This window comes from Gopherus flavomarginatus, chromosome 18 (genome assembly GCF_025201925.1).
Source record: "Gopherus flavomarginatus isolate rGopFla2 chromosome 18, rGopFla2.mat.asm, whole genome shotgun sequence".
Taxonomy (NCBI): domain Eukaryota; kingdom Metazoa; phylum Chordata; order Testudines; family Testudinidae; genus Gopherus; species Gopherus flavomarginatus.
In genome coordinates this window covers 23,218,737-23,244,416 of record NC_066634.1, presented here as the reverse complement: position 1 = coordinate 23,244,416, position 25,680 = coordinate 23,218,737, and the positions used below count along the sequence as shown (strand labels likewise).

General features: G+C 63.2%; 2 protein-coding genes and 1 long non-coding RNA gene across 5 annotated transcripts; 2 read left to right on the top strand and 1 right to left on the bottom strand.

Annotated features, from left to right (window-relative positions):
* The first annotated feature begins 738 nt into the window (after positions 1 to 738).
* On the top strand, positions 739 to 9,598 carry FAM98C (family with sequence similarity 98 member C). Its single transcript, XM_050928601.1, has 8 exons — positions 739 to 848; positions 2,541 to 2,686; positions 5,169 to 5,303; positions 5,681 to 5,865; positions 6,190 to 6,273; positions 6,682 to 6,798; positions 7,939 to 8,106; positions 8,427 to 9,598. Exons 1-8 carry the CDS (start codon positions 829 to 831, stop codon positions 8,559 to 8,561), a joined length of 990 nt encoding a protein of 329 aa, XP_050784558.1. The 5' UTR covers positions 739 to 828; the 3' UTR covers positions 8,562 to 9,598.
* A 748-nt stretch (positions 9,599 to 10,346) lies between these two features.
* On the bottom strand, positions 10,347 to 25,267 carry RASGRP4 (RAS guanyl releasing protein 4). Of its 3 annotated transcripts, none has more exons than XM_050928431.1 (17): positions 25,071 to 25,267; positions 20,788 to 20,978; positions 20,100 to 20,205; positions 19,765 to 19,827; positions 19,388 to 19,516; positions 18,452 to 18,593; positions 17,631 to 17,804; positions 16,961 to 17,077; positions 16,384 to 16,656; positions 15,580 to 15,660; positions 14,531 to 14,635; positions 13,463 to 13,572; positions 13,132 to 13,279; positions 11,993 to 12,029; positions 11,547 to 11,681; positions 10,812 to 11,032; positions 10,347 to 10,629 (listed from the first exon to the last, which is right to left on the bottom strand). In XM_050928431.1, the coding sequence occupies exons 1-17, from the start codon at positions 25,091 to 25,093 to the stop codon at positions 10,429 to 10,431; spliced, it is 2,256 nt and encodes a 751-aa protein (XP_050784388.1). In that variant the 5' UTR covers positions 25,094 to 25,267; the 3' UTR covers positions 10,347 to 10,428. The 3 variants fall into 3 exon arrangements, with proteins under 3 accessions (XP_050784388.1, XP_050784389.1, XP_050784390.1); XM_050928432.1 differs by having other exon boundaries at positions 13,132 to 13,276; XM_050928433.1 differs by having other exon boundaries at positions 10,545 to 10,629; positions 10,812 to 11,088.
* Positions 12,531 to 13,161, top strand: LOC127037186 (uncharacterized). The gene is made up of 3 exons (XR_007770302.1): positions 12,531 to 12,613; positions 12,943 to 13,015; positions 13,070 to 13,161. It is a non-coding gene; the product is annotated as an uncharacterized LOC127037186 (long non-coding RNA).
* Positions 25,268 to 25,680: the final 413 nt, after the last annotated feature.

Genomic DNA, 25,680 nt, shown 5'->3' with positions numbered 1-25,680 from the left:
GAGGGCTCTGATTGGTTGGGAGGCTGGTTATATTGGGGAAAGAGGCTCTGATTGGTGGGGAGGCAGGTTCTATGGGAAGAGGGGGCTCTGGCTGGGAGACAGGCTATATGGGAAGAGGGGCTTCTGATTGGCTGGGAGGCAATTTATATGGGTAGAGGGCTCTGATTGGTTGGGAGGCTGGTTATATTGGGGAAAGAGGCTCTGATTGGTGGGGAGGCAGGTTCTATGGGAAGAGGGGGCTCTGGCTGGGAGACAGGCTATATGGGAAGAGGGGGTTCTGATGGCTGGGAGGCTGGTTATATTGGGGAAAGAGGCTCTGATTGGCGGGGAGGCAGGTTCTATGGAAAGAGGGGGCTCTGACTGGCTGGGAGGCAGGCTATATGAGAAGAGGGGCTCTGATTGGCTGGGAGGCTGGTTATATGGGGGAAAGAGGCTCTGATTGGCTGGGAGGCAGGCTCTATGGGAAGAGGGGGCTCTGATTGGCTGGGAGGCTGGTTATATGGGGGAAAGAGGCTCTGATTGGCTGGGAGGCAGGCTCTTTGGGAAGAGGGGGCTCTGATTGGCTGGCTAATGGGTGACAGTGGTGGGGAGGTGTGGTTTGCTGAGTGATGGAAGATTGGCTGGGCGGGGTTGATAGTGAAAGGGGAGCCGCTCATTGGCCAGGAGACGTTCTTCTAGCGTCAGCCAATGAGCATCTTAGCCTCCATAGCCCCGCCTTCTCCGCCCCCTAAGCCAATCGGGATTCAGAGGGGCGGGGCCCGTGAGTGGCTGATCTGGGCCCTGCTGGAGAGTTTGAACTTGGGGCTGGAGCCAGGCGGGGCCCGGGCCATGGAGCGCCGGGCGGCTGGGTGGGAGCGGGGCGCGGGGGGGCAAGGCAGTGGGAGGGTACAGAGTTGGGGGGGTGGGTTCGGGGGGTGCATGGAAGCAGGGGGCTGGGAAGCAGTGGGTGTGGGGGGAGGAGAGGCTCAGGGATGCGTGGGAGCAGTGGGTGTGCGGGTGCAGAGGCTTTGGGGGTGCATGGAAGCAGGGGGCTGGGAAGCAGTGGGTGTAGGGGGAGCAGAGGCCTGGGGCTGCATGGGGGCTGGGAAGCAGGGGGTGTGGGGGGAGCAGAGGCTCTGGGGTTGCATGGGGGCTGAGAAGCAGGGGGTGTGGGGGTGCAGAGGCTCCGGGGGTGCATGGGGGCAGGGAAGCAGTGAGTGTGGAGGGAGCAGAGGCTCTGGGGGTGTATGGGGGATGAGAAGCAGGGGATGTGGGCGGAGCAGAGGCTCTGGGGGTGCGTGGGAGCAGGGGGCAGGGAAGCAGTGCATGTGGGGGGAGCTGAGGCCCTGGGGGTGCATGGGAGCAGGGGGCAGGGAAGCGGGGGTGCAGGGGGAGCAGAGGCTGTGGGGGTGTGTGGGAGCAGGGGGTAGGGAAGCAGTGGGTGTGGGGGGAGCAGAGGCTCTGGGGGTGTATGGGGGATGAGAAGCAGGGGATGTGGGCGGAGCAGAGGCTCTGGGGTGTGTGGGAGCAGGGGGCAGGGAAGCAGTGCATGTGGGGGGAGCTGAGGCTCTGGGGGTGCATGGGGGCTGGGAAGCACTGTGGGGGTGCAGAGTCTCTGGGGGTGCATGGGGGATGATAAGCAAGGGATGTCGGCGGAGCAGAGGCTCTAGGGGTAGTGAGAGCAGGGAAGCAGTGCGTATGTGGGGGAGCAGAGGCTCTAGGGGTGTGTGGGAGCAGGGGGCAGGGAAGCAGTGAGTGTGGGGGGAGCTGAGGCTCTGGGGGTGCATGGGGGCAGGGAAGCAGGGGGTTTGGGGATACAGAGGCTCTGGGGGTGCATGGGGACTGAGAAGCAGGAGGTGTGGGGGTGCAGAGGCTCCGGGGGTGCATGGGGGCAGGGAAGCAGTGGGTGTGGAGGGGGCAGAGGCTCTGGGGTGCATGGGGGATGAGAAGCAGGGGATGTCGGCGGAGCAGAGGCTCTAGGGGTGCGTGGGAGCAGGGGGCAGGGAGGCAGTGGGTGTGGAGGGAGCAGAGGCTCTGGGGTGCATGGGGGCTGGGAAGCAAGAGGTGTGGGGGTGCAGAGGCTCCGGGGGTGCATGGGGGCAGGGAAGCAGTGGGTGTGGAGGGGTCAGAGGCTCTGGGGTGCATGGGGGCTGGGAAGCAAGAGGTGTGGGGGTGCAGAGGCTCCGGGGGTGCATGGGAGCAGGGAAGCAGTGGGTGTGGAGGGGTCAGAGGCTCTGGGGTGCATGGGGGATGAGAAGCAGGGGTTGTCGGCGGAGCAGAGGCTCTGGATGTGTGTAGGAGCAGGGGGCAGGGAAGCAGTGCGTGTGGGGGGAGCAGAGGCTCTGGGGGTGCATGGGGAGATGGATGGTGGGGGGAGCAGGGAGAGCTAAATGTTCCAGGATGAACAGGGAGGTGGGTACAGTGGCGGGAATAGGTGCAGTTTTGGGGAAGGGTTGGGGGGCCTGGCACGCCAGCAGCGGGAGTGGTTGGCCGGGTCTGGGCTGGGCTGCCAGGTCCATGGGGGAGGCTGTTGGGCACTGACCCCTGCCCCGTGTGCCCAGGTCCCTGGGGCCACTCTCTGAGGAGAACTTCCTGCGCCTGGCCGAGGGCGGGGTGCAGAGCCCCGAGTTCACCGCGCTCTGCGCCCAGCTGGTGGTGGAGCTCCGAGCCCTCTGCCCCTTGGAGGAGGACGTCAGTCCCACCAGCGGTGAGTTACCTGCGGAGAAATGAGGGGGAGACTGACTGGCTGGGGGTGGGGAGTGGGACACAGGGCTTTCCTCCATGGGCTCTGGTGATGCTGTGACACAGGAAACATGCCTGACACCAACTCCGGAGTGACAGGGGATCTCCACTCCCAGCTGGGTCCTCTATCACTCAATAATTAATCATACCGGCAGCATAATTCCTCCCTGGGGAGGAAGTGTAGCCCAGTGGTTCCTGCCCTGCCACAGACTCCCTGTGTGACCTAGCCTCTCTGTGCCTCAGTTTCCCCATCTGTGCAACAGGGATGATAGCTCTGCCCTGCCCCCCAGCAGGGTTGTGAGAATAGATACACTCTAGGGTGCTCAGATGCTATGGTTATGGGGGACACGGATCTGCCCTAGAGAGAGAGAGGAGTCAACCTGTGGAACTGACTGCAGCAGGATGTAATGGAGGCAGATATGTCCCAGTTAGTGATCCAACATTTTATTACAAGAGTAATCCCATTCCCCGCTCCCCGCCAGCCAGTTCCCTGCCCTGGGGCTGGATGGGAGCCAGCGCCCCATAGGGGGAAAGGCCCTGTGCCCCATTCCCAACCCCCTGCCCGTGGGCATTCCCTCCTGAGGAGGCCGGGGTTAAGAACATAAGAACGGCCATACTGGGTAAGACCAAAGGTCCATCCAGCCCAGTATCCTGTCTGCCGACAGTGCCCAATGCCAGGTGCCCCAGAGGGAGTGAATCTAACAGGTAATGATCAAGTGATCACCCTCCTGCCATCCATCTCCACCCTCTGACAGACAGAGTCTAGGGACGCCATTCCTTACCCAGCCTGGCTACTAGCCATTAATGGATTTAACTTCCATGAATTTACCCAGTTCTCTTTTAAACCCTGTTATAGTCCTAGTCTTCACAACCTCCTCAGGTAAGGAGTTCCACAGGTTGACTATGTGCTGTGTGAAGAAGATCTTCCTTTTATTTGTTTTAAACCTGTTGCCTATTGATTTCACTTGGTGACCCGTAGTTCTTATATTATGGGAACAAATAAATAACTTTTCCTTATTCACTTTCTCCACATCACTCATGATTTTATATACCTCTATCGTATCCCCCCTTAGTCTCCTCTTTTCCAAGCTGAAGAGGCCTAGCCTCTTTAATCTCTCCTCATATGGGACCTTCTCCAAACCCCTAATCATTTTAGTTGCCCTTTTCTGAACCTTTTCTAGTACTAGAATATCTTTTTTGAGGTGAGGAGACCACATCTGTACACAGTATTCGAGATGTGGGCGTACCATCGATTTCTATAAGGGCAATAAGATATTCTCCGTCTTATTCTCTGTCCCTTTTTAATGATTCCTAACATCCTATTTGCTTTTTTGACCACCTCTGCACACTGCATGGACATCTTCAGAGAACTATCCACGATGACACCAAGATCTTTTTCCTGACTCTTAATTAAATTAGCCCCCATCATATTGTATATGTAATTGGGGTTATTTCTTCCAATGTGCATTACTTTACATTTATCCACATTACATTTCATTTGCCATTTTGTTGCCCAATCATTTAGTTTTGTGAGATCTTTTTCAAGGTCTTCACAGTCTGCTTTGGTCTTAACCATCCTGAGCAGTTTAGTATCATCTGCAAAACTTTGCCACCTCACTGTTTACCCCTTTCTCCAGATCATTTATGAATAAATTGAATAGGATTGGTCCTAGGACTGACCCATGGGGAACACCAGTAATTACCCCTCTCCATTCTGAGAATTTACCATTAATTCCTGCCCTTTGTTCCCTGTCTTTTAACCAGCTCTCAGTCCATGAAAGGACCTTCCCTTTTATCCCATGACAGCCTAATTTACGTAACAGCCTTTGGAGAGGGACCTTGTCAAAGGCTTTCTGGAAATCTAAGTACACTATGTCCACTGGATCCCCTTGTCCACCTGTTTGTTGACCCCTTCAAAGAACTCTAATAGATTAGTAAGACACGATTTCCCTTTACAGAAACCATGTTGACTATTGCTCAACAGTTTGTTTTTCTATGTGTCTGACAATTTTATTCTTAACTATTGTTTCTACTAATTTGCCTGGTACCGACGTTAGACTTACCGGTCTCTAATTGCCGGGATCACCTCTAGAGCCCTTTTTAAACATTGGCGTTACATTAGATAACTTCCAGTCTTTGGGTCCTGAAGCCGATTTAAAGGACAGGTTACAAACCTTAGTCAGTAGTTCTGCAACTTCACATTTGAGTTCTTTCAGAACTCTTGGGTGAATGCCATCTGGTCCTGGTGACTTGTTAACATTGAGTTTATCAAATAATTCCAAAACCTCCTCTAGTGACACTTCAACCTGTGACAGTTCCTCAGATTTGTCACCTATGAAGGACGGCTCCAGGACTCCAAAGGTTGCTCCAGGAGTGGGGTGTTGGCCGGGCGGGGGGGCAGCACGTCGGGGCCCAGGGATTCATCGGTCTCTCCTGTTCCGGTGCAGGCCCTGAAGATGCTGAGACCTTCCAGATTGAGCTGAGCGGGCTGCTGCAGGAGCTGCACTGCCCCTACACTGCGCTCACCACAGGGGACGTGACTGCCCGGCTGGGCAGCACCCACAGCTGCCTCCAGCTGCTGTGTAGGTGACGGCAGGAAGGTCAGACGGAGCAGCCTGTGGGGCCGCTGAACGACAGGACTCCTAGGTCCTATTCCCAACTCTCCCAGAGGAGTGGGGTCTAGTCGTTGGAGGAGGGGGGTAGCTAGGACTCCTGGGTCCTATTCCCGATTCTCCCAGGGGAGTGGAGTTGGGGGAGGGGGGATCCAGGACTCCTGGGTTCTATCCCAGCTCTGGGAGGGGAGTGGAGCATAGAATGCAGGAGTCCTAGTAGCCCTGGCCCAGATAAAGATCCCCTCTCCAGGACACCCTGGGCAGGGCTGGCCCTGGAGCCCAGAGTGCCCCCACCAGCTGCAGCCAGAAGAGCCCAGTGTCTCTCTCACCCCGTATTCTCTCCCAAGACTTCCTGAGCTCGGAGCTGCAAGCCGCCCGGCTCCTGAGCTGGAAACGCCCCCCTTCGCCGCGGCAGGGAGCGGGGGCCGACGCTGCCCGGCGGGAGCTGCGGCTCATCAACCAGGCGCTGGGCCGGCCGGAGCCGGCCCCGACCTGCCCCATCCCCCAGCTCCTGGAGGACATAAAATCCAAGGTGAGGAGTCTGATGCGCCGATTGTTGGGGGAGCTTCAGGGAGCCTGGGGCATGGGGCCTTTCCCCGCTAGGGGGTGCCAGCCCCGATCTGGCACCATGGCGGGCGACCGGCTGGCTCAAGGGGGCAGGGAATGGGGCTCCGAGGCACCAGTGCTGTACAGTGAATACACAGGGCACCCCAGCTGCAGGACGACAAGCCGCTGTTGGTGTCTCGGGCTGCCGGGCCGTCCCCGTGGTGCAGGGAGCCGCCTGGCAGGTGTCACCTTTCCCTAACCACGGTGCCTGCGCCACGTCTCCCCGCTGAACTTGTGCTCTCCCTCCTAGGTAGCGGAGGCCCTGTCTGCGCTGCCTGCCGGCCCCGAGGAGATGGCGCCGCTGCTGAGGGTGCCGCTGACGGCTCAACAGTGGGTACGAGGGGGCGGGGGGCACAGCGCAGAACGTGCGGCTCTGCTCCTGGCTCAGGGCCGGCCCTGGGTCCCCGCCTGGGCTGCAGCTCTCAAAAGCAGCCAGGCTCCTGATTGAATTCCGGCCCCCGACCCATCCTGTTTCTGCCAAAGAATCCCGGTGCCCAACCACCCTGCCCAGCCCCATTGCAGAGAGCTCTTCACAGACCTGGGTTTGATCCCTGGCAGGGGAGTGGGGCCGGGAGTCAGGATTCCTGGGTTCCGCCCCGCCTCCCTCTTTGGCTTGGAACAAGTAGCACCCCTCCCTGTGCCTCAGTTTCTCCCCTCAAGGGGGCCAGTGCAGCAGGACTGGGTGGAGCATGGCTTTCTGGCGGCCTGCAGCTGAGCAGCTCTCTCTATCCCTCCTGGCTAGGAAGCGCTGGAGGGGATCCGGCAAGCCCTGTGTGCCGAGTATGAATGCCGGAAGCGCATGATGATCACGCGCTTCAACGTCACCCTGCAGTCCTTCCACTGGTCCGAGAGGGCCAAGGTGAGGGGTCGGGGGCTGGGGGAGTTCCAGTGAGGGGAGGGGACCGGCGCCAAGGAATGGGGCACAGGGCCTTTCCCCTGGGGGCGCTGGCTCCAGTCCAGCCCCAGGATAGGGTTGCCAGCTTCCTACTTCCACAAAACCGAACACCCTGCCCCGCCCCTTCTCTGAGGCCCCTCCCCTTTCTCTGAGGCCCCGCCCCTACTCACTCCATCCTCCCTCCCTTGCTCATTTTCACTGGACTGGGGCAAGGAGTTGGGGTGCGAGAGGGGGTAAGGGCTCTGAGCTGGGGGTGGAGCCAGACATGAGGGATGTGGGGTGCAGGAGAGGGTTCGGAGTATGGGAGGGGCTCCAGGCTGAGGCAGGGGGTTGGGTTATGGGAGGAGGTACAGGCTCTGGGTGTGGGTTCCGGAGTGGGGCCAGAAATGAGGGGTTCAGGGTGAGGGAGGGGGCTCTGGGCTAGGGCAGGAGGTTGGGGTGTGGGAAGGGGTACAGGCTCTGGGGTGGGGCGGGGGATGAGGGGTTTGGGGTGCAGGAGGGGGCTCCAGACTAGGATTGAGGGGTTTGGAGGGTGGGAGGGGGATCAGGGCAGGGGGTTGAGGTTCAGGAGGGGGTTTGGGGTGCAGGCTCCGGGCAGTGCTTACCTCAAGCAGCTCCCAGAAGCAGCGGCACGTCCCCTCTCTGGCTCCATCTGCAGGTGCTGCCCCCTCAGCTCCCATTGGCCGCAGTTCCCGGCCAATGGGAGCTGCAGAGCTGGCTCTTGGGGCAGGGGCAGTGTGCAGAGTCCCCTGGCTGCCCCTATGCGTAGGAGCCGGAGCGGGGGATGTGCCGCTGCTTCTGGGAGCCACATAGAGCCCGGGCAGGCAGACAGCCTGTCTTAGCCCCTCTGTGCCGCCGACTGGACTTCTAACGGCTTGGTCAGCGGCACTGACCGGAGTTGCCAGGGTCCTGTTAAACCAGGTACCTGGCAACCCTACCCCAGGGCAGGGACTGGCTGGCTGGGGGGGAATGGGACGTGGGGCCTTTCCCCTCTAGGGAGCGCCGGCTCCTGTCTGGAGTTGCTGATGCTGAGGAGGGGCCGGGTCCCACGGACCCTGTGCCAGGGCTGATGCCATCTAACAGGGAGGGATTTTTCTCCCCCAGGCCCAGGGTGCCGCCCTGCTGGCCGCCGTCTCCCCGCTGCGGCAGGCTGAGTCGGTCGCCTCCGGCGTCACCCTGGCCCGGCTGCTGGCCGCCCGCGAGGACGCCTCACGCATCGTCAGCACCAGCAGCGGGTGCTGCCGCCATCGGACCAGCTGCGCCATCAACAAGGTACGGGCAGCGCCCAGGCCAGGGGGAGACGAACACGCTGCTGGGTCCGGCCACAAACTGCTGCCCCGCAGCCCCTCCCCCATGCAGAGCAGCCTGCGGGGGGGGGGGGGGGAGGAGCTTCTCCTCTCTTCCTCCCCACTTGCTACCAAGGCATGAGACCCGCCCCCCCCTCCTCTTGCATCATGCCAGGACCCAGCAGGGCTGGGCCCTTCCCACCCCCAGTTACCTCCCTTTGGGGTGGTGGTGGAGCACGGGGACTGGGGGTCTTCCTTGTCTTTTACCTCTGCTCCTGTTTTTCCCCCCTCCCGCCACTCGGGCAGGTGCTGATGGGCGGCGTCCCGGACCGAGGGGGCCGCCCCAAGGAGATCGAGCCCCCCATGCCCACCTGGGAGAAGAGGCGAGAAGGTGGGGGAGGCCAGCAGCGCTGGGGCCGACGGGGCAAGAAGAAGAAATGAAGCCTGCTCCGTCTCTGCCGGGAGCTCCCCCCACACACTGCAGGGGGGTGGGCAGAGCATCTGGGGGGCAAAGACCCAAGGACTCAGAGCCCAACTAGGCAGAGTGGGCGGTGGAGGGGAGTTGGGGCTCAGAGGGGCTGCACCCCCCTACAGCCAGGGGGTGATAGAGCAGCTACTGATCAGATTCCAGGACGCCTGGGTTCTGGTCCCAGCTCTGGGAGGGGAGTGGGGTTTAGAGTTGGGGGGGGGGGGGGGGGGCTGGGAGCCAGGACTCCTGGGTTCTCTCTCCAGCTCTGGGAGGGGAGTGGGGTCTGGTGGCTAGAGCAAGGGGGGCTGGGAGCCAGGACTCCTGGGTTCTCTCTCCAGCTCTGGGAGGGGAGTGGGGTCTGGTGGCTAGAGCGAGGGGGGCTGGGAGCCAGGACTCCTGGGTTCTCTCCCAGCTCTGGGAGGGGAGTGGGGTCTGGTGGCTAGAGCGAGGGGGGCTGGGAGCCAGGACTCCTGGGTTCTCTCCCAGCTCTGGGAGGGGAGTGGGGTCTGGTGGCTAGAGCGAGGGGGGCTGGGAGCCAGGACTCCTGGGTTCTCTCCCAGCTCTGGGAGGGGAGTGGGGTCTGGTGGCTAGAGCGAGGGGGGCTGGGAGCCAGGACTCCTGGGTTCTGGGAAGGGAAGTGCATGGAGTGTACCATGTTGCACTTAACACATTCCCCAGCAGGGGGTGCTGCAGCTTTTGCTTTGGCAATCAGAATTTGGAGCGGACTGTTGTAGAAGAGGCTGCTGGGAGGGGGCGGGTGGGGGCTCGGTGGCTGTGCACTGCTTGTTGATTGATTGTCATTTGTAAACTGAGGCACGAGGCGGTTGCCTTGCTGGTGTGGAGGGTCGGGTCCTGCCCTGGGGACCTTGCCGGGCTGCGTTCAGGGGCTCTGCAGGGGGCTGGCAGGTTGATCTCTGCTGTTGTAAATGTCAGGCTCTGGGCTCCATCCAGGGGTCGGTTTGTACCATGATCCAAGGGCCCTTCCGAGGGGATTAAAGTGTCGAAGCAAGAGGGTGCTCCAGCAGAAGCGCCGGTGCGCAGGGAGGGGGGCGGGGGTTTGTCCACATCCGCGGGGGCTGCAGCCGGGGACCGTGAGGTGGGTTTGGGCCAAGCAGAGAGGGGCCGTGTGATAGTCCCCCGGGCCCCCATCCTGCAGTGCTGCAACCCTCTCCCCAGCCCGGGGCTCCCATCCCCCAACAGCTCTGCCGATGCCCCGTCCTGGGGGGGGGGGACCAGCTGCATGGAGGGGGTGGGTCAGGGTAGAGCTGGGCTGAAGCTCTGAGCTGGCTTCACCCTGCTCTCTTGATCCCCTTCCCCCCAAGTGCAGGGAGTGGACCCCGGGCCCCATTCACCTCTCCCCACAGCTGACAGGCAGTGACTCCATTGGCGTCAAGGGACCCGAATCCTGGGGTTCAGGGTTTTTGAGTTTCAAGGGGTTGTTTGGGGATCCCCCCGTCATGCCCGTTGTTACCCTGGGTGATGCTGATGGATGCTGTCGCCTGTACCCCGCCCCCATCTTCATAATTATCTTCACAGCCTAACAAAGGCCAGGAGGGGAAACTGAGGCAAGGCCCGTTGCGGAGCGGTCGACAGGCGCCCCGCAACACGGTGGCATGGAGCAGAGAGGGCAGCTGTTGTCCTAGCCCAGGCTCAGCTCGACAAAGATGCATTCCCTTTATTGGGGCCGTGCCCAGGTACAGTCCGGGATCCGTGGTGCCCAGCCTGGCTTGCAGGGGCCCGAGGGTGTGGGATTGCACCGCCGGCTTTGAGTCCCTTGGTGGTGCCGGGCGACGCGGGTGCTCTGGGAGCCGGAGGGGGCGAGCGGCGAGTCCGGCAGGTTCATGCTTTCGAGTCGCGCTGCAGGTGCAGGGAGTCCATCCCTTCCAGGAGCAGGGTGAGCGAAGCCTGGCTGTGCCCCCCCTCCTCCACCTTGCCCCGGCGCCCCTCGGCCTCGCCCGTCAGCAGCCGCCCGTTCTCCACCTCCAGCTGGGCGTTGCGGCAGTGCAGGCCGATGTTCTCCAGCAGCAGCTGGTTCCGCTCCTGCAGTGGGGGGGAGCAGAGTCCCAGGGGGGTGGGTTGGGGGGCCAGAGCAGGGACCCTGCAGAGCTGTGCAAGGGAAGCCCCCAGCCAGCTCCACCCGTGGATGGCCCGATTTGTGTGCCCAGCCACGGGGGGGGGGCAGGTCTCCAACCCCCCATCGTACCCCTGTTTTGGGGTCTCACCTTCTCCATCTCCTGCAACTGCTCTAGGAGCTTCTGGTCCCTGCTGCAGCCTCCTGCCCCACCGTGGGGCTCGTGGCCCTCCGCCGTGGGGCTGGTGCCATCCGTCTGCGTCCAGGTGTGCCGGGTTCGCCGCCGCCCGGCTGGCACCCCTGCCAGCACCACGGCCCGCTCCTCTGCCTGCTCGCCCACCGGGGGAAAGGGGAAGGCCTCTTCCTCCGACCCTGCCGTGGCGAGAGGGGGCCCTTTAAATGGGGCTGGCCACGGGCTGTGCCACTGCCTGGGTGGGGGGAGATATGGACAGCAATGGGACTTTCCACGGACCCTGCCACGGGGGGAAACAGGTGGAGAGGGGGCTCTTTAAATGGGGCTGGCCACGGGCTGTGCCACTGCCTGGGTGGGGGGAGATATGGACAGCAATGGGGCTTTCCACTGACCCTGCCACGGGGGGAAACAGGTGGAGAGGGGGCCCTTTAAATGGGGCTGGCCACGGGCTGTGCCATTGTCTGGAAGGAGGGGGGAGACAGTACAGAGTGTTTCACAGAACCAGTAAAAGGGCGGGGGGGGGGAGTGTTTGTGGCCATTTAAAATGGATCATGCCACGGGCCAGTCCACTGCCTTGGGGAGAACAGGGGAGGCCTATGGGTTGTTCCACTGTCCTGGTGAGGGCAGGAGGGGATGGACTGTTCCATTGTTGGAGAGGGGAGGGAGTAGCATGAAGATTCCTCCCCCCCATACCTGAGCTGGGGTGCTGCGTGGCGGCAGGCGTGGCTGCACGGGGCGTGCCCCCCTCTGAGGCTCTGGCATGGAACCTCTTCTTGCACTCCAGCTCCACCAGGTCTTTGCACTGCTTGTGGCAGCTCATGCCACAGTCTGGCGGGTGCGGGGGGAGAAATGAAGACACGTGATGTAAGCTGGGGGGCCTGGCATTACCCCCCCATCAAGGGGGAACCCAGCCCTCCCACCCCCTGCAATGCCAGGAGAATCCCTCTCCGTGGTGAGCAGTGCAGGGCTCAGGACACACAGCTGTGCAGTGCTATCTCCAGCCAGCAGGGGGCAGTGCTCAGGTGGACAGGCACACACACCACACCCGGGGGGCTGCTTAGTCCCATGGGCCCATTGCCCCTCCCTAGCCCTGTTACCAGTATTCTCCCCCCACATTGCCCCATCAGGGCTGCACTTACCCCGACATCTGTACCCCTGCTTGGAGACACCCCAGAGCTAGAGGAGAGAGAGCGGAGCCTGTTAGCTGCAGCCTTTTCCGGGGTAGGGGGAGAGTTGCATTGTCCCTGTAGAGGGGGGAGGAGATTTTGCAATGGGGGGGATTGCTAGGGCTGGATCTCCACACACGTTGGCAGTGTCCATGAATATAGGGGATGACTAGGGGGAGTTGGGTGCGGGAGGGTAACCTCCCCCACTGCTGCCCCCTGGGAGAGTGATGTGGGGCAGGATTCTTGGGGCGAGGGATCCGCAGAGCAGCCAATAGTTGGTGCACCCCCTTTCCTGGCCGCTGGGGGAGGGGGCATTGTGGGGCAGGGTCTATGACAGGCCTGGAATTTGGTGCACCGCTGTCCTGGCTGCTGGGGGGCAGGGTCTCCGGCAGGCCTGGGATTTGAGGCACCGCTGTCATGGCTGCTGGGGGGCAGGGTCTCCGGCAGGCCTGGGATTTGGGGCACCGCTGTCCTGGCTGCTGGGGGGCAGGGTCTCTGGTAGGTCTGGAATTTGGTGCACCGCTGTCCTGGCTGCTGGGGGGCAGGGTCTCCGGCAGGCCTGGGATTTGGGGCACCGCTGTCCTGGCTGCTGGGGTGCAGGGTCTCTGGCAGGCCTGGGATTTGGGGCACCGCTGTCCTGGCTGCTGGGGGGCAGGGTCTCCGGCAGGTCTGGAATTTGGTGCACCGCTGTCCTGGCTGCTGGGGGGCAGGGTCTCTGGCAGGCCTGGGATTTGGGGCACCGCTGTCCTGGCTGCTGGGGGGCAGGGTCTCTGGCAGGCCTGGGATTTGAGGCACCGCTGTCCTGGCTGCTGGGGGGCAGGGTCTCCGGCAGGCTTGGGATTTGGGGCACCCCTGTCCTGGCTGTGGAGGGCAGGGTCTCCGGCAGGCCTGGAATTTGAGGCACTGCTGTCCTGGCTGCCGAGGGGCAGGGTCTCTGGCAGGTCTGGGATTTGGGGCACCGCTGTCCTGGCTGCCGAGGGGCAGGGTCTCTGGCAGGTCTGGAATTTGAGGCACCCCTGTCCTGGCTGTGGGGGGCAGGGTCTCCGGCAGGTCTGGAATTTGGGGCACCCCTGTCCCGGCTGCCGGGGGCACTGTGGAACAGGGTCACTTACGAAGCCGTTGCAGCTGTGGCAGAAGGTGGGTTTCTTGAAGGTGGCCTCCTGGAAGTCGTGCAGGAAGCCGAGGCCCAGCTTGGAGAAGACGGCGCAGGCCCGCATGAAGTAGTCGGTGATCTCCTGGCGGCTGTAGGGTCCCTCGCTGCTGGGACGGGAACGGGACAGTGAGGGGGCTGCCTCGGAAATGGGTGGGAGGGAGTGATACTGACAAAGGGGCCTTGTAGGGGAAACTGAGGCACAGAGCGAGGGAGCAACTTGCAGTGAGTCAGAGCTGGGGATAGAACCCAGGCGTCCTGGCTCCCAGCCGTGTCCCCCGGCACGCACTCACCGATCTTTCCCCAGGCCGTAGTAGGAGAAGGGAAAACTGGCCACAATCTTTTCAAAGTCCTCGGGGGAGATGCAGCCGCGCTGGTCGTGGTCATAATTCTTAAATACAGACTGGGGGGGTGGGAGGGAGGAGGATTAACTTGTGGGAGCACAACGTAAGCCTGCCCCTTGGCCTGCCCCCAATACCCACTGGGAGCCCCCCCTCGATCTAGAGTGACACCCCATTCTGACCTGTCAGCCCTGCTGGGTGGGGTGTGGCTGGGGGGGAATTGCTTTGTGTTTCGGCATCAAATGGACAGATAGTCCCCCCCTTTGCCTGCTGGGGGTGGGCCGAATCCTATATGGTCCTGAGTGCAGCCCATCCCCTGAGACAAGCTGCAGATGGCCGTGACTGGGCCGTATAAAGAGATAACAACCTCACTGCTGCAGCCAGCCAGGGGAGCTGCTCTCCTGAAGGTCCCCAGTTTGAGTCCTGCCCCTTCCAGGCCCTGGGGCAGCAGCGACTGCCTAGTCCCTGCGGGGGGCTGGGCCCAGGGCAGCTAGGGGAGCTGGGTCCTGGCAGACACCCCCTACCCGTGTGGGGCTTGGCCCTGGGAAGTGGTGGAGCTGGCTAGAGCGGGCTGATGCCTTTGCTCCTGCCCTGGGAGGGGCATGGGTGTGATACACAGTATGACACCCCCTGGTGACTGCACACCATGACACACCCAGCAATTGCACACCATAACACACACCATGGCAACTGCACACCGTGACACCCAGCAATTTCACACCATGACATGCCCCCCTGCCGCTGCACACCGTGATGCCCCCCCCAGCAACTGCACACCATGACACATCCCATGGCAACTGCACACTGTGATGCCCCTGGCAACTGCACATCACAACACACCCAGCAATTGCACACTGTAACACACCCCCAGCAGCTGCACACCTATCCAACACATATGGCAAATGCACCCCACACCCAGCTGAGGCCTTGGCACAGGGCAGATGCCCCTAGGGGGCAGGTAGCTACCAGCCGTGTTATGTTGCCCAGGGGGCTGCACTGACAGGTGGGTGCCTGGCTCACCTCCACCATCTGCTGGACGTGTTTGCTGATGGTGAGCCGGTCCGGTTTCGGGGCCACGCCCGGTGCCCACTCCACCACCACGGGGGGCTTGAAGGGTGTGGCCGGCTGTGGGAGGGCACAAGACAGAGGGTCAGACACGAGTGCCTCGAAAGAGGGAGAGGAGGGGGTGGCAAAGTGGGGGGTTGTCTTGGGTTTTCTGTGTTTTCCAGTGATTTGCATGCAGAGGGGGTGGGACAAGTGTCCCCGGGTGTTACTGGTTTAACGAGGGGAGGGGAGAGGGAGTTTGTTGGGACACAGGACTGGAGAGGGGCCCGGGACCCCGGCCGGGACCCCGGCCGATGGCCTGGAGGATGGAGACCCCAGCGACTGGTGACCTGGCGACCCGCAGACCCAGCTCAGGAGTCACAGCCGGTTCTGGCCAGTGGGGGACAATGGGCTGTGGGGAGAGGACCCCGGTGACCTGACCACCCGGTTCCAGCCAGAGGAGGGCGGAGAGGAGAGGAGGCCCAGGCGACCCTGTTTACCTGGAGAGAGGACAATGGACAGAGGGGGCCTGGGGCCGGGGATATGGGAGGCCCAGCTGGGAAGCAGGGGGGCTCGGGGCTGGAGAGGGGGAGCAGGCAGAGCCCCCCTGGATGCAGGGGGACCAGGATGTGCTGGGCTGAGGGAGGCCAGGCCTGAGCCCCTGAGAGTTTCCTGTGCTGGGTTCAATGCTCAATAAACCCTCCTGTGTTACGCTGGCTGAGAGTCACTCCGGGCTAGAGAACAGGGCGTGGGGGGGGGAGCATTATCCCCTTTGGGGGCAGAGGCCCCGGGGGTCCAGAGCGAGGGGACTCCCTGGGGGGACGGCCACGGCAGAGACAGACGTGCTAAGGCTCAGAGAGGTGCAGCTCCAGGAGGTGGAGGGGTCTGACCCCCCGAGAGGGAGTGGCCCCCCGAGAGTTGCTGTCACACTGGAAGGGGCACCACACAAGGCCACAAGTGGGCACGACCTGTGAGCCTGTGACAGAGGGTTGGGGGGGTTCCTAGTTCAGCTCCCCCCAACTTACCAGGGACTTGGGGCAGCGGGGTTCCCGTGCGTAGGAGAGCTCGTAGATTTCATCGTCCGTGTAGTACAGGTCGAGGGAGAGCTGGGGGCAGGGGCAGAGAATGGGGTTAGAGGGTCCCACTGCGAACGACCGTCCCGTACCTACTGGAGAGGGGGTAATGGGCTGGGCTGGGATCGCTGCCCCCTGCTGGCTAGGGGCCGAGCCTTTTGCATGGGGTGCAGGCGTGCAATGGCACGGAGGGTAGTTGTGCAGTTGCACCACTGTTCCCTGCTGGCAGCTCTGTGTGTGCCGCCACACTCGGCTCACTGGGCAGTGTGTGTGTGCGCATTTGCACCAGTGTCCTGTTTGCACGTGTGGTGGTGGAAGCTGGCTAGTGCCCTGGTGCACCTGACCCGCTGCTCCCTGCATTGGGGTCGGGGGATGGGAAGACAGCTGGATGCAGCCTCGCGATGGCAGGTTGGGCCGATGGTGGGGGAAGGGGAGATCTCAGGCATTCCCCCGAGCGCCACCCCTCTCCTGACTCCCCTTTCACCCACACCATCTTGCACACACATCCTTGCACATCTCTGCCCATTGCACACCCAGCCCCAGCCACTTGCACATTAAATCCTGGCCTGTCACACATCTCACACCACCCTCCTGGCACTCCCAGCCCCACCCACTTCCACACCTCACCCCCCGTCTCCTGCACACCCAACCATACCCCCTTGCACACTAGCCCCCACTCTTGCACACCTGACCCTATCCTCTTGCACAACCGACCCCGCTCTCTAGCACGCCTGCTTGGGGGGAGGGAGGGTTCACCGTGAGCAGGTGCACCAGGTCCTTGTTGGCGGCGAAGGGCGGCGTGGCCTGCTGCAGCGTCTGCAGCTCCTGTGCCTGCTGGTAAAGGCCCTGCAGCTTGCTGAGGTTCAGCTGCCCCCCCAGGCGGTCGGGCAGGGCCTCGTGCAGGGACACCAGGTCCTTGAGGTGCACCCCCACGATGGGGATCTTGAACCCGCTGCACTCGCCGTAGGCTCGCCGGTAGGCGCTGTAGTTGCAGCAGGAGGAGAGCAGCTCGGTCATCTCTGCCAGCGTCTGGGGGGCAGGGTGGGGTGGGGGAGAAGCCAGAGGGTCAAAGATCAAGCCCCCGGCCCCCATCCCCAGCTCCGCGGAGGCCCCTAGGTGGGGGGGGGGCGGCCCCCATGTGGAGAGGAGGAGAAATGGCCCTGGCAGGCTCCTGCCCTGGGGGCGAGCGATGGTCTGGTGGGGGCAGCTGGGACCCCCCACCCCCCACCTGCTAGCAGGCTGGGGCCCAGGGCCAGTTGTAGGGGAGCTGTGAAGTCAAGCAGCCCCAGGGCGCCCCCGGGGATTGTGGGTGCACAGGGCGGCCAGGGCCCACCTTGGTGACCTCCTGTGGCAGCAGGGCGTGGGTGTCCTTGAGGCGGGAGATCGCGCTGTGGCACAGGCCACCCAGCACTGCCATCAGCGTATTGAAGTTCTGCAGCTGACGCAGCTTCTGGGGGGGAGAGAGTTGGGGGGTATCAGGCATCTGGCCCAGTGTCATCCCCCCCCACATCGGGCTCAGGGCTGGCCCCCTGGCTCCAACTACCCAGGCCCCTGCTATGTCACGTGCACACTTGCACGCACACGTGCTCATGCACGTGTACTCCCTTGCACACACATGCGTATTTTCATGCACGTACCCTTGCACACTCATGTCTGTGTGCTGCCTCACACACTTATAGATGTGTGTGAGTACACGTGTACTTTCCTGCATACATCCTCTCATGCCCTCTCACACACACTTACGCATGCACACACTTGCCTACACACACACACGCTTTCATGCACACACCCACATGCATGTAGACACAGGCACTGTCACACACACCTCCGTGCATTCACACACATGCCCCTGCATGCATGTGTACACGTTCACATGTGCGTGCTCACGCAACCCCCCTGACATGCCCCAATTCCCCCACCTCTCCTGGACCTGCTTCCCCCTTCCCCACTGTGCCCCCTTCAGCCCCCATCCCTGCTGGCAGCTAGCAGGAGGGCACCCTCACCTGTGTGACGCGGATGAATTTGGTGAAGACCTCGGCTCGCTGCTGCGGCGTGGGCCGGTTGAGGATCATGACCTGCACCCACTGGGAGATGCTGTTGCAAAGGGCCACGGAGCGTTCCAGGGCCAGGTTTTCCCGCACGGAGCCCTGCAGCACGTAGCTCCTGTAATCCACGTACTGCCCAGGGCAGTGCGGAGAGAGGGAGAGACAGAGGGGAACTCAGCAACCGAGGCAGCCGTTGCACTGAGCCGCTCTCAGACCCGGGGAGGCAGAGCTTGCCGAGGCCCAGGGGCTGGTGTTAGCAGTGGGATCCCCTGAGCTGCTCTCCAGAGGCTGGTGGGAGAAGTGGGATCTACTCTGCCGCTCTCAGACCCGGGGAGGCAGAGCTTGCCGAGGCCCAGGGGCTGGTGTTAGCAGTGGGATCCACTGAGCTGGTCTCCAGAGGCTGGTGGGAGAAGTGGGATCTACTCTGCCGCTCTCAGACCTGTGGAGGCAGAGCTGGCCGAGGCCCAGGGACTGGTGTTAGCAGTGGGATCTCTCCTGACTCCCTCCCTCTTTCCAGCGCTGCTAAATCTCTCTGGTACAAGCTTAGAGTGATCGCCGCCGGTGCAGCCATTCGCCGCAAAGAGGCGTGGGCTGTGGGGCAGGCGGGCCGGGGAGGCTGCAGGGGATGGGGGTGGCAGGAGGCAGGCGAGGTGCAGGGCCGGGGAGGCTGCAGGGGATGGGAGTGGCAGGAGGCAGGCGAGGTGCAGGGCCGGGGAGGCTGCAGGGGATGGGAGTGGCAGGAGGCAGGCGTGGCGCAGGGCCAGGGGCACAGCGCTCACCGAGATGCGGCAGAAGGCTTTGAACTCCAGGTAGCTGAGGTGCTCAGCCAACTCCGCTGCGTCCAGGTGGTCAAAGAGCAGAGACACTTTCCGCTTCTTGCTGCAGCTGGGGCTGCTCTGGTAGCTGACCTTGCGGGTCCAGCTGCAGGGGTGGGGAGCAGGTTAGCCGGGCAGGGGTGCTGGTGCCTGCACAATCGCCCCCTGTCTGTGCACGCCCCACACACCAGTGCACACTGCCCCCATGGGCCCATGCACACCCACACACTGTGTGCAAACACACTCGCTTGTGTACACCCGGCATACTGGTGCACGCACACTCATGTGTCTGTGCACACCTACACCCTGTGCACAAACACACTCACTTGTGTACACCCTGCACACTGGTGCACACACACTCATGTGTCTGTGCACACCTACACCCTGTGCACAAACCCACTTGTGCACACCCCACACACCGGTGCACACACCCCCATGTGCCCAGGCACGCCTACACCCTGTGCACAAACACACTCACTTGTGTACACCCTGCACACTTGTACACACACACCCATGTGCCCATGCACACCCACACCTCATGCACAAACACACTTGTGCATGCCCTGTACACTGGTGCACACACCCCCATGTGCCCGTGCACAACTACACCCCATGCACAAACACACTCATGCACACCCCACAACCAGTGCACACACACCCATTTGCTCAAGCACACCCATACCCCATGCACAAATACATGCATCTGTGCACACCCCAGGCACTTGTGCACACCCATGCATGCCCCCCCATGTGCACAAACACACCCACCTGTGCCCAGCCCCACCCACCTATGCAATCCTACCATCTCCAGACGCCCAGGCACAGGGCCCGTGGGGAAGGCAGAGATGTGGGGGAAGGGGAGGCAGGGAGCAGGGGTGGCCGGGCAGGGTCTGTCCTTACACATGGGTCATGTCGGCTGGCTGGCACTGCCCATGGGCCTTGGCCTGCACGGCAAGCCAGAGCTCGCCCATGGTCTCCTCCAGCTGGGGCTCCAGGCGAAAGGCCTCAGGGTGATGCGTGATCCAGTACCTGGGGGGGCAGGAAACGTGAGGCAGGGTTAGGGCATTGGCTGCAGGGTGGGGCAGGGAGCGTTGGGGGAGGAGGGGGAGCACTGGGGGAATGGGGTGCATTGGAGAGATTGGGAATGTTGGTGTGTGGGGGCAGCGGAGCAGTGGGGGTGCAAGGGGAGCAGCGGGGGCAGGAGAGCAATGGGTGGATGCGGGGTGCGGCAGCAGTGGGGGGCACAGGGGGAGCAGTGGGGGGTGGGGGGCTCTCACCTGACGAAGTTGCAGATCCGTTGGCGTCTTTCCATCTGATCCTCCCCAGACGCCTCCCGGTAGGTGGCTCCGAGTTAAGGCTCCATCCCCCTTGGAATCCCCGGGAATAGAACCCAGGAGTCCTGAGAGCCCCCCACCCCGGCCTCCCCTGGCTTGCTGCGCCCCCTGCTGGGGGTGACCCACCCCCCTCAGTGCAGTGCCCAGGGGCCCCTCCCTGCCCCAGTCTGACCTCAGCCCCCACTCCCGTCCACTGTACTGGGGGGCTCCCGGCCTGGCCTGGCCTGGGGGCTCCAAGGCAGGGGAGGGGGAGGGCCTGGGACGCATGGGGAGGATATAGCGCCAGGAGGCAGCGGGCGAGGTCAGCCGAGGGCACCACCCAGCTGTGCACGGTCAGGGTCATGTTCACCATGTAGTCGCTGCGGCACAGGTTCCCGTCCAGGTCTGGGGAGGCAAAGGCAGGGGAAGGGTTAACGGCACCGTGGGGGGGGGGGCGTGAGGAACATTGATGGGGCAGGGGGGACATTGGTAGCTGGATTCCACCCCATTGGGAGTCACAGGTGCTCAGCCCTTCTATGGGGGGGAGGTGGGTTGGGAGTGAGGGGCACCAGCAGAGCTGGGGGGAGCTCAGGGCTGGGGTACTAGGGGGCTGCGGGTCGGGAGTGAGGGGCACTGTGGGGTGGGGGAACCCAGGACTGGGGTACGAGTGGGCTCCAGGTCGGAAGTGAGGGGCACCAGCAGAGCTGGGAGGGAACCCAGGACTGGGGTAACAGTGGGCTGCAGGTCGGGAGTGAGGGGCACCAGCAGAGCTGGGGGGGAACCCAGGACTGGGGTAACAGTGGGCTGCAGGTCGGGAGTGAGGGGCACCAGCAGAGCTGGGAGGGAACCCAGGACTGGGGTAACAGTGGGCTGCAGGTCGGGAGTGAGGGGCACCAGCAGAGCTGGGGGGGAGCTCAGGGCTGGGGTAGCAGGGGGCTGTGGGTCGGGAGTGAGGGGCAATGGTGGGGGGGCAGGGAGCCCCGTTACCAAAGGAGTTGAGACACTTCTCGATGAGCTGCTCCAGGCTGCAGGTCTTGGTGAGCTCCCCCAGTGCCAGGCTGGCCATGACCGTGTTGATCTCCCTGGGGGTGGGGCAGGTCATTCGACGCCGGCTCTGCCGCGAGCGGATCTTGCCAGGGCTGGGGCTGGCGGGGCCGGGACATTCCACCCGCGACTTCCTGAGAGGGAAGGGGCCAGTCGGAGAGTCATGTCAGGACCAAACCGGCATCCTGGCTCCCAGCCCCCTGCTCTAACCACTAGACCCCACTCCCCTCCCAGAGCTGGGAGAGAACCCAGGAGTCCTGGCTCTCAGCCTCCCCTGCTCTAACCCACCAGCCCCTTCTCCCCTCCCAGGGCCAGGGATAGAACCCAGGAGTCCTGGGTCCCGGCCCCCTCCCCGCGTCATTAGACCTGGATCCCCTCCTGGCTCCTTGCAGTGCTAAAGCCACATTAAAAGAAAACCAAAAAAAAAAAGGGGGACTGAGCGCTGGGAAGGGGAAGTGTGAAGCTGGCTCTGTTGGCAGCAGGAGAACAGCCCCGCAGGGGCTTCCCCCGGCCTGGCACACAGGCCCCTCGCCGCCTGGGTCTCCCCCAGAGCCCCCCACCCTGGGCAGGGATTCGGGAGCTGGGCAGCCCGGTACGCGGCTCAAAGTGGCGAGGTCCAGAGACGAGCATGGTGCTGGAGCCAGACCCGTGCCAGGCTGATGAGGGTTTGCCAGGCAGGCCTGGCATTAATGCAACGAGTAATCGGTAATGCAGGTCCTGTGACACAAGGCGTGTGGGCAGACCGGGCACTGCTGTGGTGGGTGCTTTCCAACCACTACATCCCACTCCCCTCCCAGAGCTGGGGAGGGAACCCAGGATTCCTGACTCCCAGCCCCCCCTGCTCTAACCACTAGACCCCACTCCCCTCCCAGAGCTGGGAGAGAACCCAGGAGTCATGGCTCCCAGCCCCCTGCTCTCACCACTAGACCCCACTCCCCTCCCAGCGCTGGGGAGAGAACCCAGGAGTCCTGGCTCCCAGCCCCTGCTTTAAGCATGTTTCTCTGTGTTAACCTCACAAGTGGATCCTACAGATTCAGCTCCTCATTGGCACCGTTTGCCATGTCCCTCTTGGACATGGCAGAGCCCCCATGTGCTGCTCTCAGCCCCACACTCGGGGTGCCAGGAGGGGGAAGCAGACCTGCAGCCTTCCCGTGACTGCAAAGCCAGGCTCCGGGTGGCTTCCTGCCCCTTTCCTGGCAGGGGCATCGGACCTGCTTCTGCATTTCCAGCAGCCGCATTGCGCCACGGCCTGCAGCGCCGGGCCCCCACCTCCCCCTGTGAGCAGGCCTGGAGGGTGCCCAGAGCGACTCACTTCCCCCCTCCATCCCCTCTTGCCCAATCCCCTTCCATGCTGCAGGGCTGCACTGCAGGAAAGGCTGCCCCTGCCTGGTGCCTTGGGGGGCTTTTCTCTGTGTCGCCCAGTGCCCCCGCTCTAACCCCACTCCCCTCCCAGTGCTGGGGAGAGAACCCAGGAGTCCTGGCTCCCAGCCTCCTGCTCTCACCACTAGACCCCAGTCCCCTCCCAGTGCTGGGGAGAGAACCCAGGAGTCCTGCTCCCCAGCCCCCTGCTATAAATAACCGCTAGACCCCACTCCCCTCCCAGAGCTGGGGAGAGAACCCAGGAGTCCTGGCTCCCAGCCCCCTGCTCTCACCACTAGACCCCACTCCCCTCCCAGTGCTGGGGAGAGAACCCAGGAGTCCTGGCTCCCAGCCCCCTGCTCTAACCACTAGACCTCTCCTGCCCTCCCAGGCCCCAGACGAGGGACTAGCTGGACGGTAACGGACCTTTTCTCTCTCCAGGTTCTAGCCGAGGTTCTAAGTCACCCTCGCAGTCACCAGCTTCTATCATCAGTTCAGTGATCTTCAGCCAGCCAGGCCCATGGCCCATGTCCCCCCAGCCCCCTCTACGGCCAGTCCCACGGCCCCCCAGCCCTCTCTCTACGGCCAGTCCCACGACCCCCCCAACCCTCTCTACGGCCAGTCCCACGTCCCCTTAGCCCCCTCTACGGCCAGTCCCACGTCCCCCCAGCCCTCTCTCTACGGCCAGTCCCACGTCCCCTTAGCCCCCTCTACGGCCAGTCCCACGTCCCCCCAGCCCCCTCTACGGCCAGTCCCATGTCCCCCCAGCCCCCTCTACGGCCAGTCCCACGTCCCCCCAGCCCCCTCTACGGCCAGTCCCACGGCCCCCCCCCCAGCCCCCTCTACGGCCAGTCCCACGTCCCCCCAGCCCTCTCTCTACGGCCAGTCCCACGTCCCCTTAGCCCCCTCTACGGCCAGTCCCACGTCCCCTTAGCCCCCTCTACGGCCAGTCCCACGGCCCCCCCAGCCCCCTCTACGGCCAGTCCCATGTCCCCCCAGCCCCCTCTATGGCCAGTCCCACGTCCCCTTAGCCCCCTCTACGGCCAGTCCCACGTCCCCCCAGCCCCCTCTACGGCCAGTCCCACGGCCCCCCAGCCCCCTCTACGGCCAGTCCCAAGTCCCCCCAGCTCCCTCTACGGCCAGTCCCACGTCCCCCCAGCCCTCTCTCTACGGCCAGTCCCACGTCCCCTTAGCCCCCTCTACGGCCAGTCCCATGTCCCCTTAGCCCCCTCTACGGCCAGTCCCACGACCCCCCCAGCCCTCTCTACGGCCAGTCCCACGGCCCCCGCAGCACCCTCTATGGCCAGTCCTACGGCCCCCGCAGCCCCCTCTACGGCCAGTCCCACGGCCCCCCCAGCCCCCTCTACGGCCAGTCCCACGGCCCCCCCAGCCCCCTCTACGGCCAGTCCCACGTCCTCTTAGCCCCCTCTATGGCCAGTCCCACGGCCCCCCCAGCCCCCTCTACGGCCAGTCCCACGGCCCCCCAGCCCTCTCTACGGCCAGTCCCACGTCCCCTTAGCCCCCTCTACGGCCAGTCCCACGTCCCCCCAGCCCCCTCTACGGCCAGTCCCATGTCCCCTTAGCCCCCTCTATGGCCAGTCCCAAGGCCCCCCCAGCACTCTCTACGGCCAGTCCCATGGCCCTCCCAGCCCCCCCATGGCCAGTCCCATGGCCCCCCCAGCACTCTCTATGGCTAGTCCCATGGCCCCCCCAGTCCCCTCTACGGCCAGTCCCATGGCCCCCCAGCCCCCTCTATGGCCAGTCCTACGGCCCCCGCAGCCCTCTCTACGGCTAGTCCCATGGCCCCCACAGTCCCCTCTACGGCCAGTCCCATGGCCCCCCCAGCCCTCTCTACGGCCAGTCCCACGGCCCCCCCAGCCCCCTCTACGGCCAGTCCCACGTCCCACTGAATGCGCTCTACAGCCAGTGCAACCAACCAATCCACTGTCTGCCCGGTGCCCCCAAGCAATGACGCACCGAAGTCTGGGACAGCTGCACCCCCCATGCACCCAGCTCTCTGACCAGTGCGTTGCCACGCTCAGGGGATGGTGGTTCGCCCTCCACTCACACCTCACTCAGGGACGGGCTTGGGCAAATGGGCGGCGGGGGGGCCCTTCCCTTACATCTAGGATTGCCCGGGAATCTGCAAGCCCTGAGATGCTCAGAAACAGGCAACTAGATCCACCGCCAAGAACGAGATGGCGGGGGGGGGGGAACCTGCTGGCTTGTGGGGGGCAGGGAATGGGGCATGGGGCCTTTCCCCTCTAGGGGGCGCTGGTGATCTGACCCCAGGGTAGGGGGCTGGCTGGCTTGTGGGGGGCAGGGAATGGGACCCCCTTTCCCTATAGGCGGCGCTGGTTGCAATCCATCCTCAAGTCGGGTCCTCTGGCATAAACCAACTGTGACGTTCCTGGGCAACATCCACTGCACCCCACTCCCTGGCCCCGCAGCGCTGAGATCCTTACGAAGGGGCTGGTTTGGCTGGCCAAGCGTCAGGCTGCTCCCTTCCTTCGCACCAGCCCGTCTGCGCCAGGCCAGCCGAGGCCTGAGCGGCTTCTGACCAGCGCTGCCCCGCCCGGGCCCCCGGCTGCTCCAGGAACACGGCGGAGCCTTTCCCGTGCCCTACCCCAGAGGTGGCTGCATTCGACGTTCGCTGCCCGCTGGCTGTGGACGCGGCCAGCCATTGGCAGCGCCATCTCGGGAAGTGAAAAGCCGATGTTTGGAGGGGGTGGGGGGGAATTGCTACTGAGCCGACTGAAAAGGAGAAGCCACACAGACTGAAACGGCCGCCCAGGGCCATAAGGAAAGCCCCAGCGATGACAGGAGCCAGCGTCTTTCTGCGTGGACCTGCACGGCCTCCTGCTTACCTCTTGCTCTCTTTTCTGTTCATGGCCAAGCTGAGCTGGGGTTAGCTAGGGTGTGCGAGTGCTCCCACGACATGCAGCTGCTAGGGCTGCTGGCTTGGCTTCCCCGCAGGCATTTGCGTCCTTGTGCACGACAGAAAGAAAAGAAAACTCATGAACAAGGTCTCAGCTGCGGGCCCCGGGGCGGGACCTGTCCTGCGGCCGAGCTGAGTCAAAAGGAACTGGTAACATTTGTGCTGATGGGTGATAAAAAAGGGAACTGGCTTGTACGTGTGATGTCAGGACAGCGGGCTGTGTGTGAGAGAGACAGAGCACCAATTTGTCTGTCCACAACAGGGGAAAGAACCCAGGAGTCCTGCCTCTCTTTCCCCCTTTAACCACCTAATCATGCTCCCCTTCCAAATCCAGGAAGAGAACCCAGGAGTCCTGACTCCTGGTCACCTGTTCTAACCACTAGGCCCCATGCCCTACCCAGAACCCATGAGTTCTGACTCCCAGTCACCAGGTTTGATAACTAAACCCCACTCCTCTCCCAGAGTGGCCATTGGCTAATCAGTACTAAACACACTGATCTAGAACCAGTCTTTGTCAGCTAAGCCTAACAGAGGCTGAG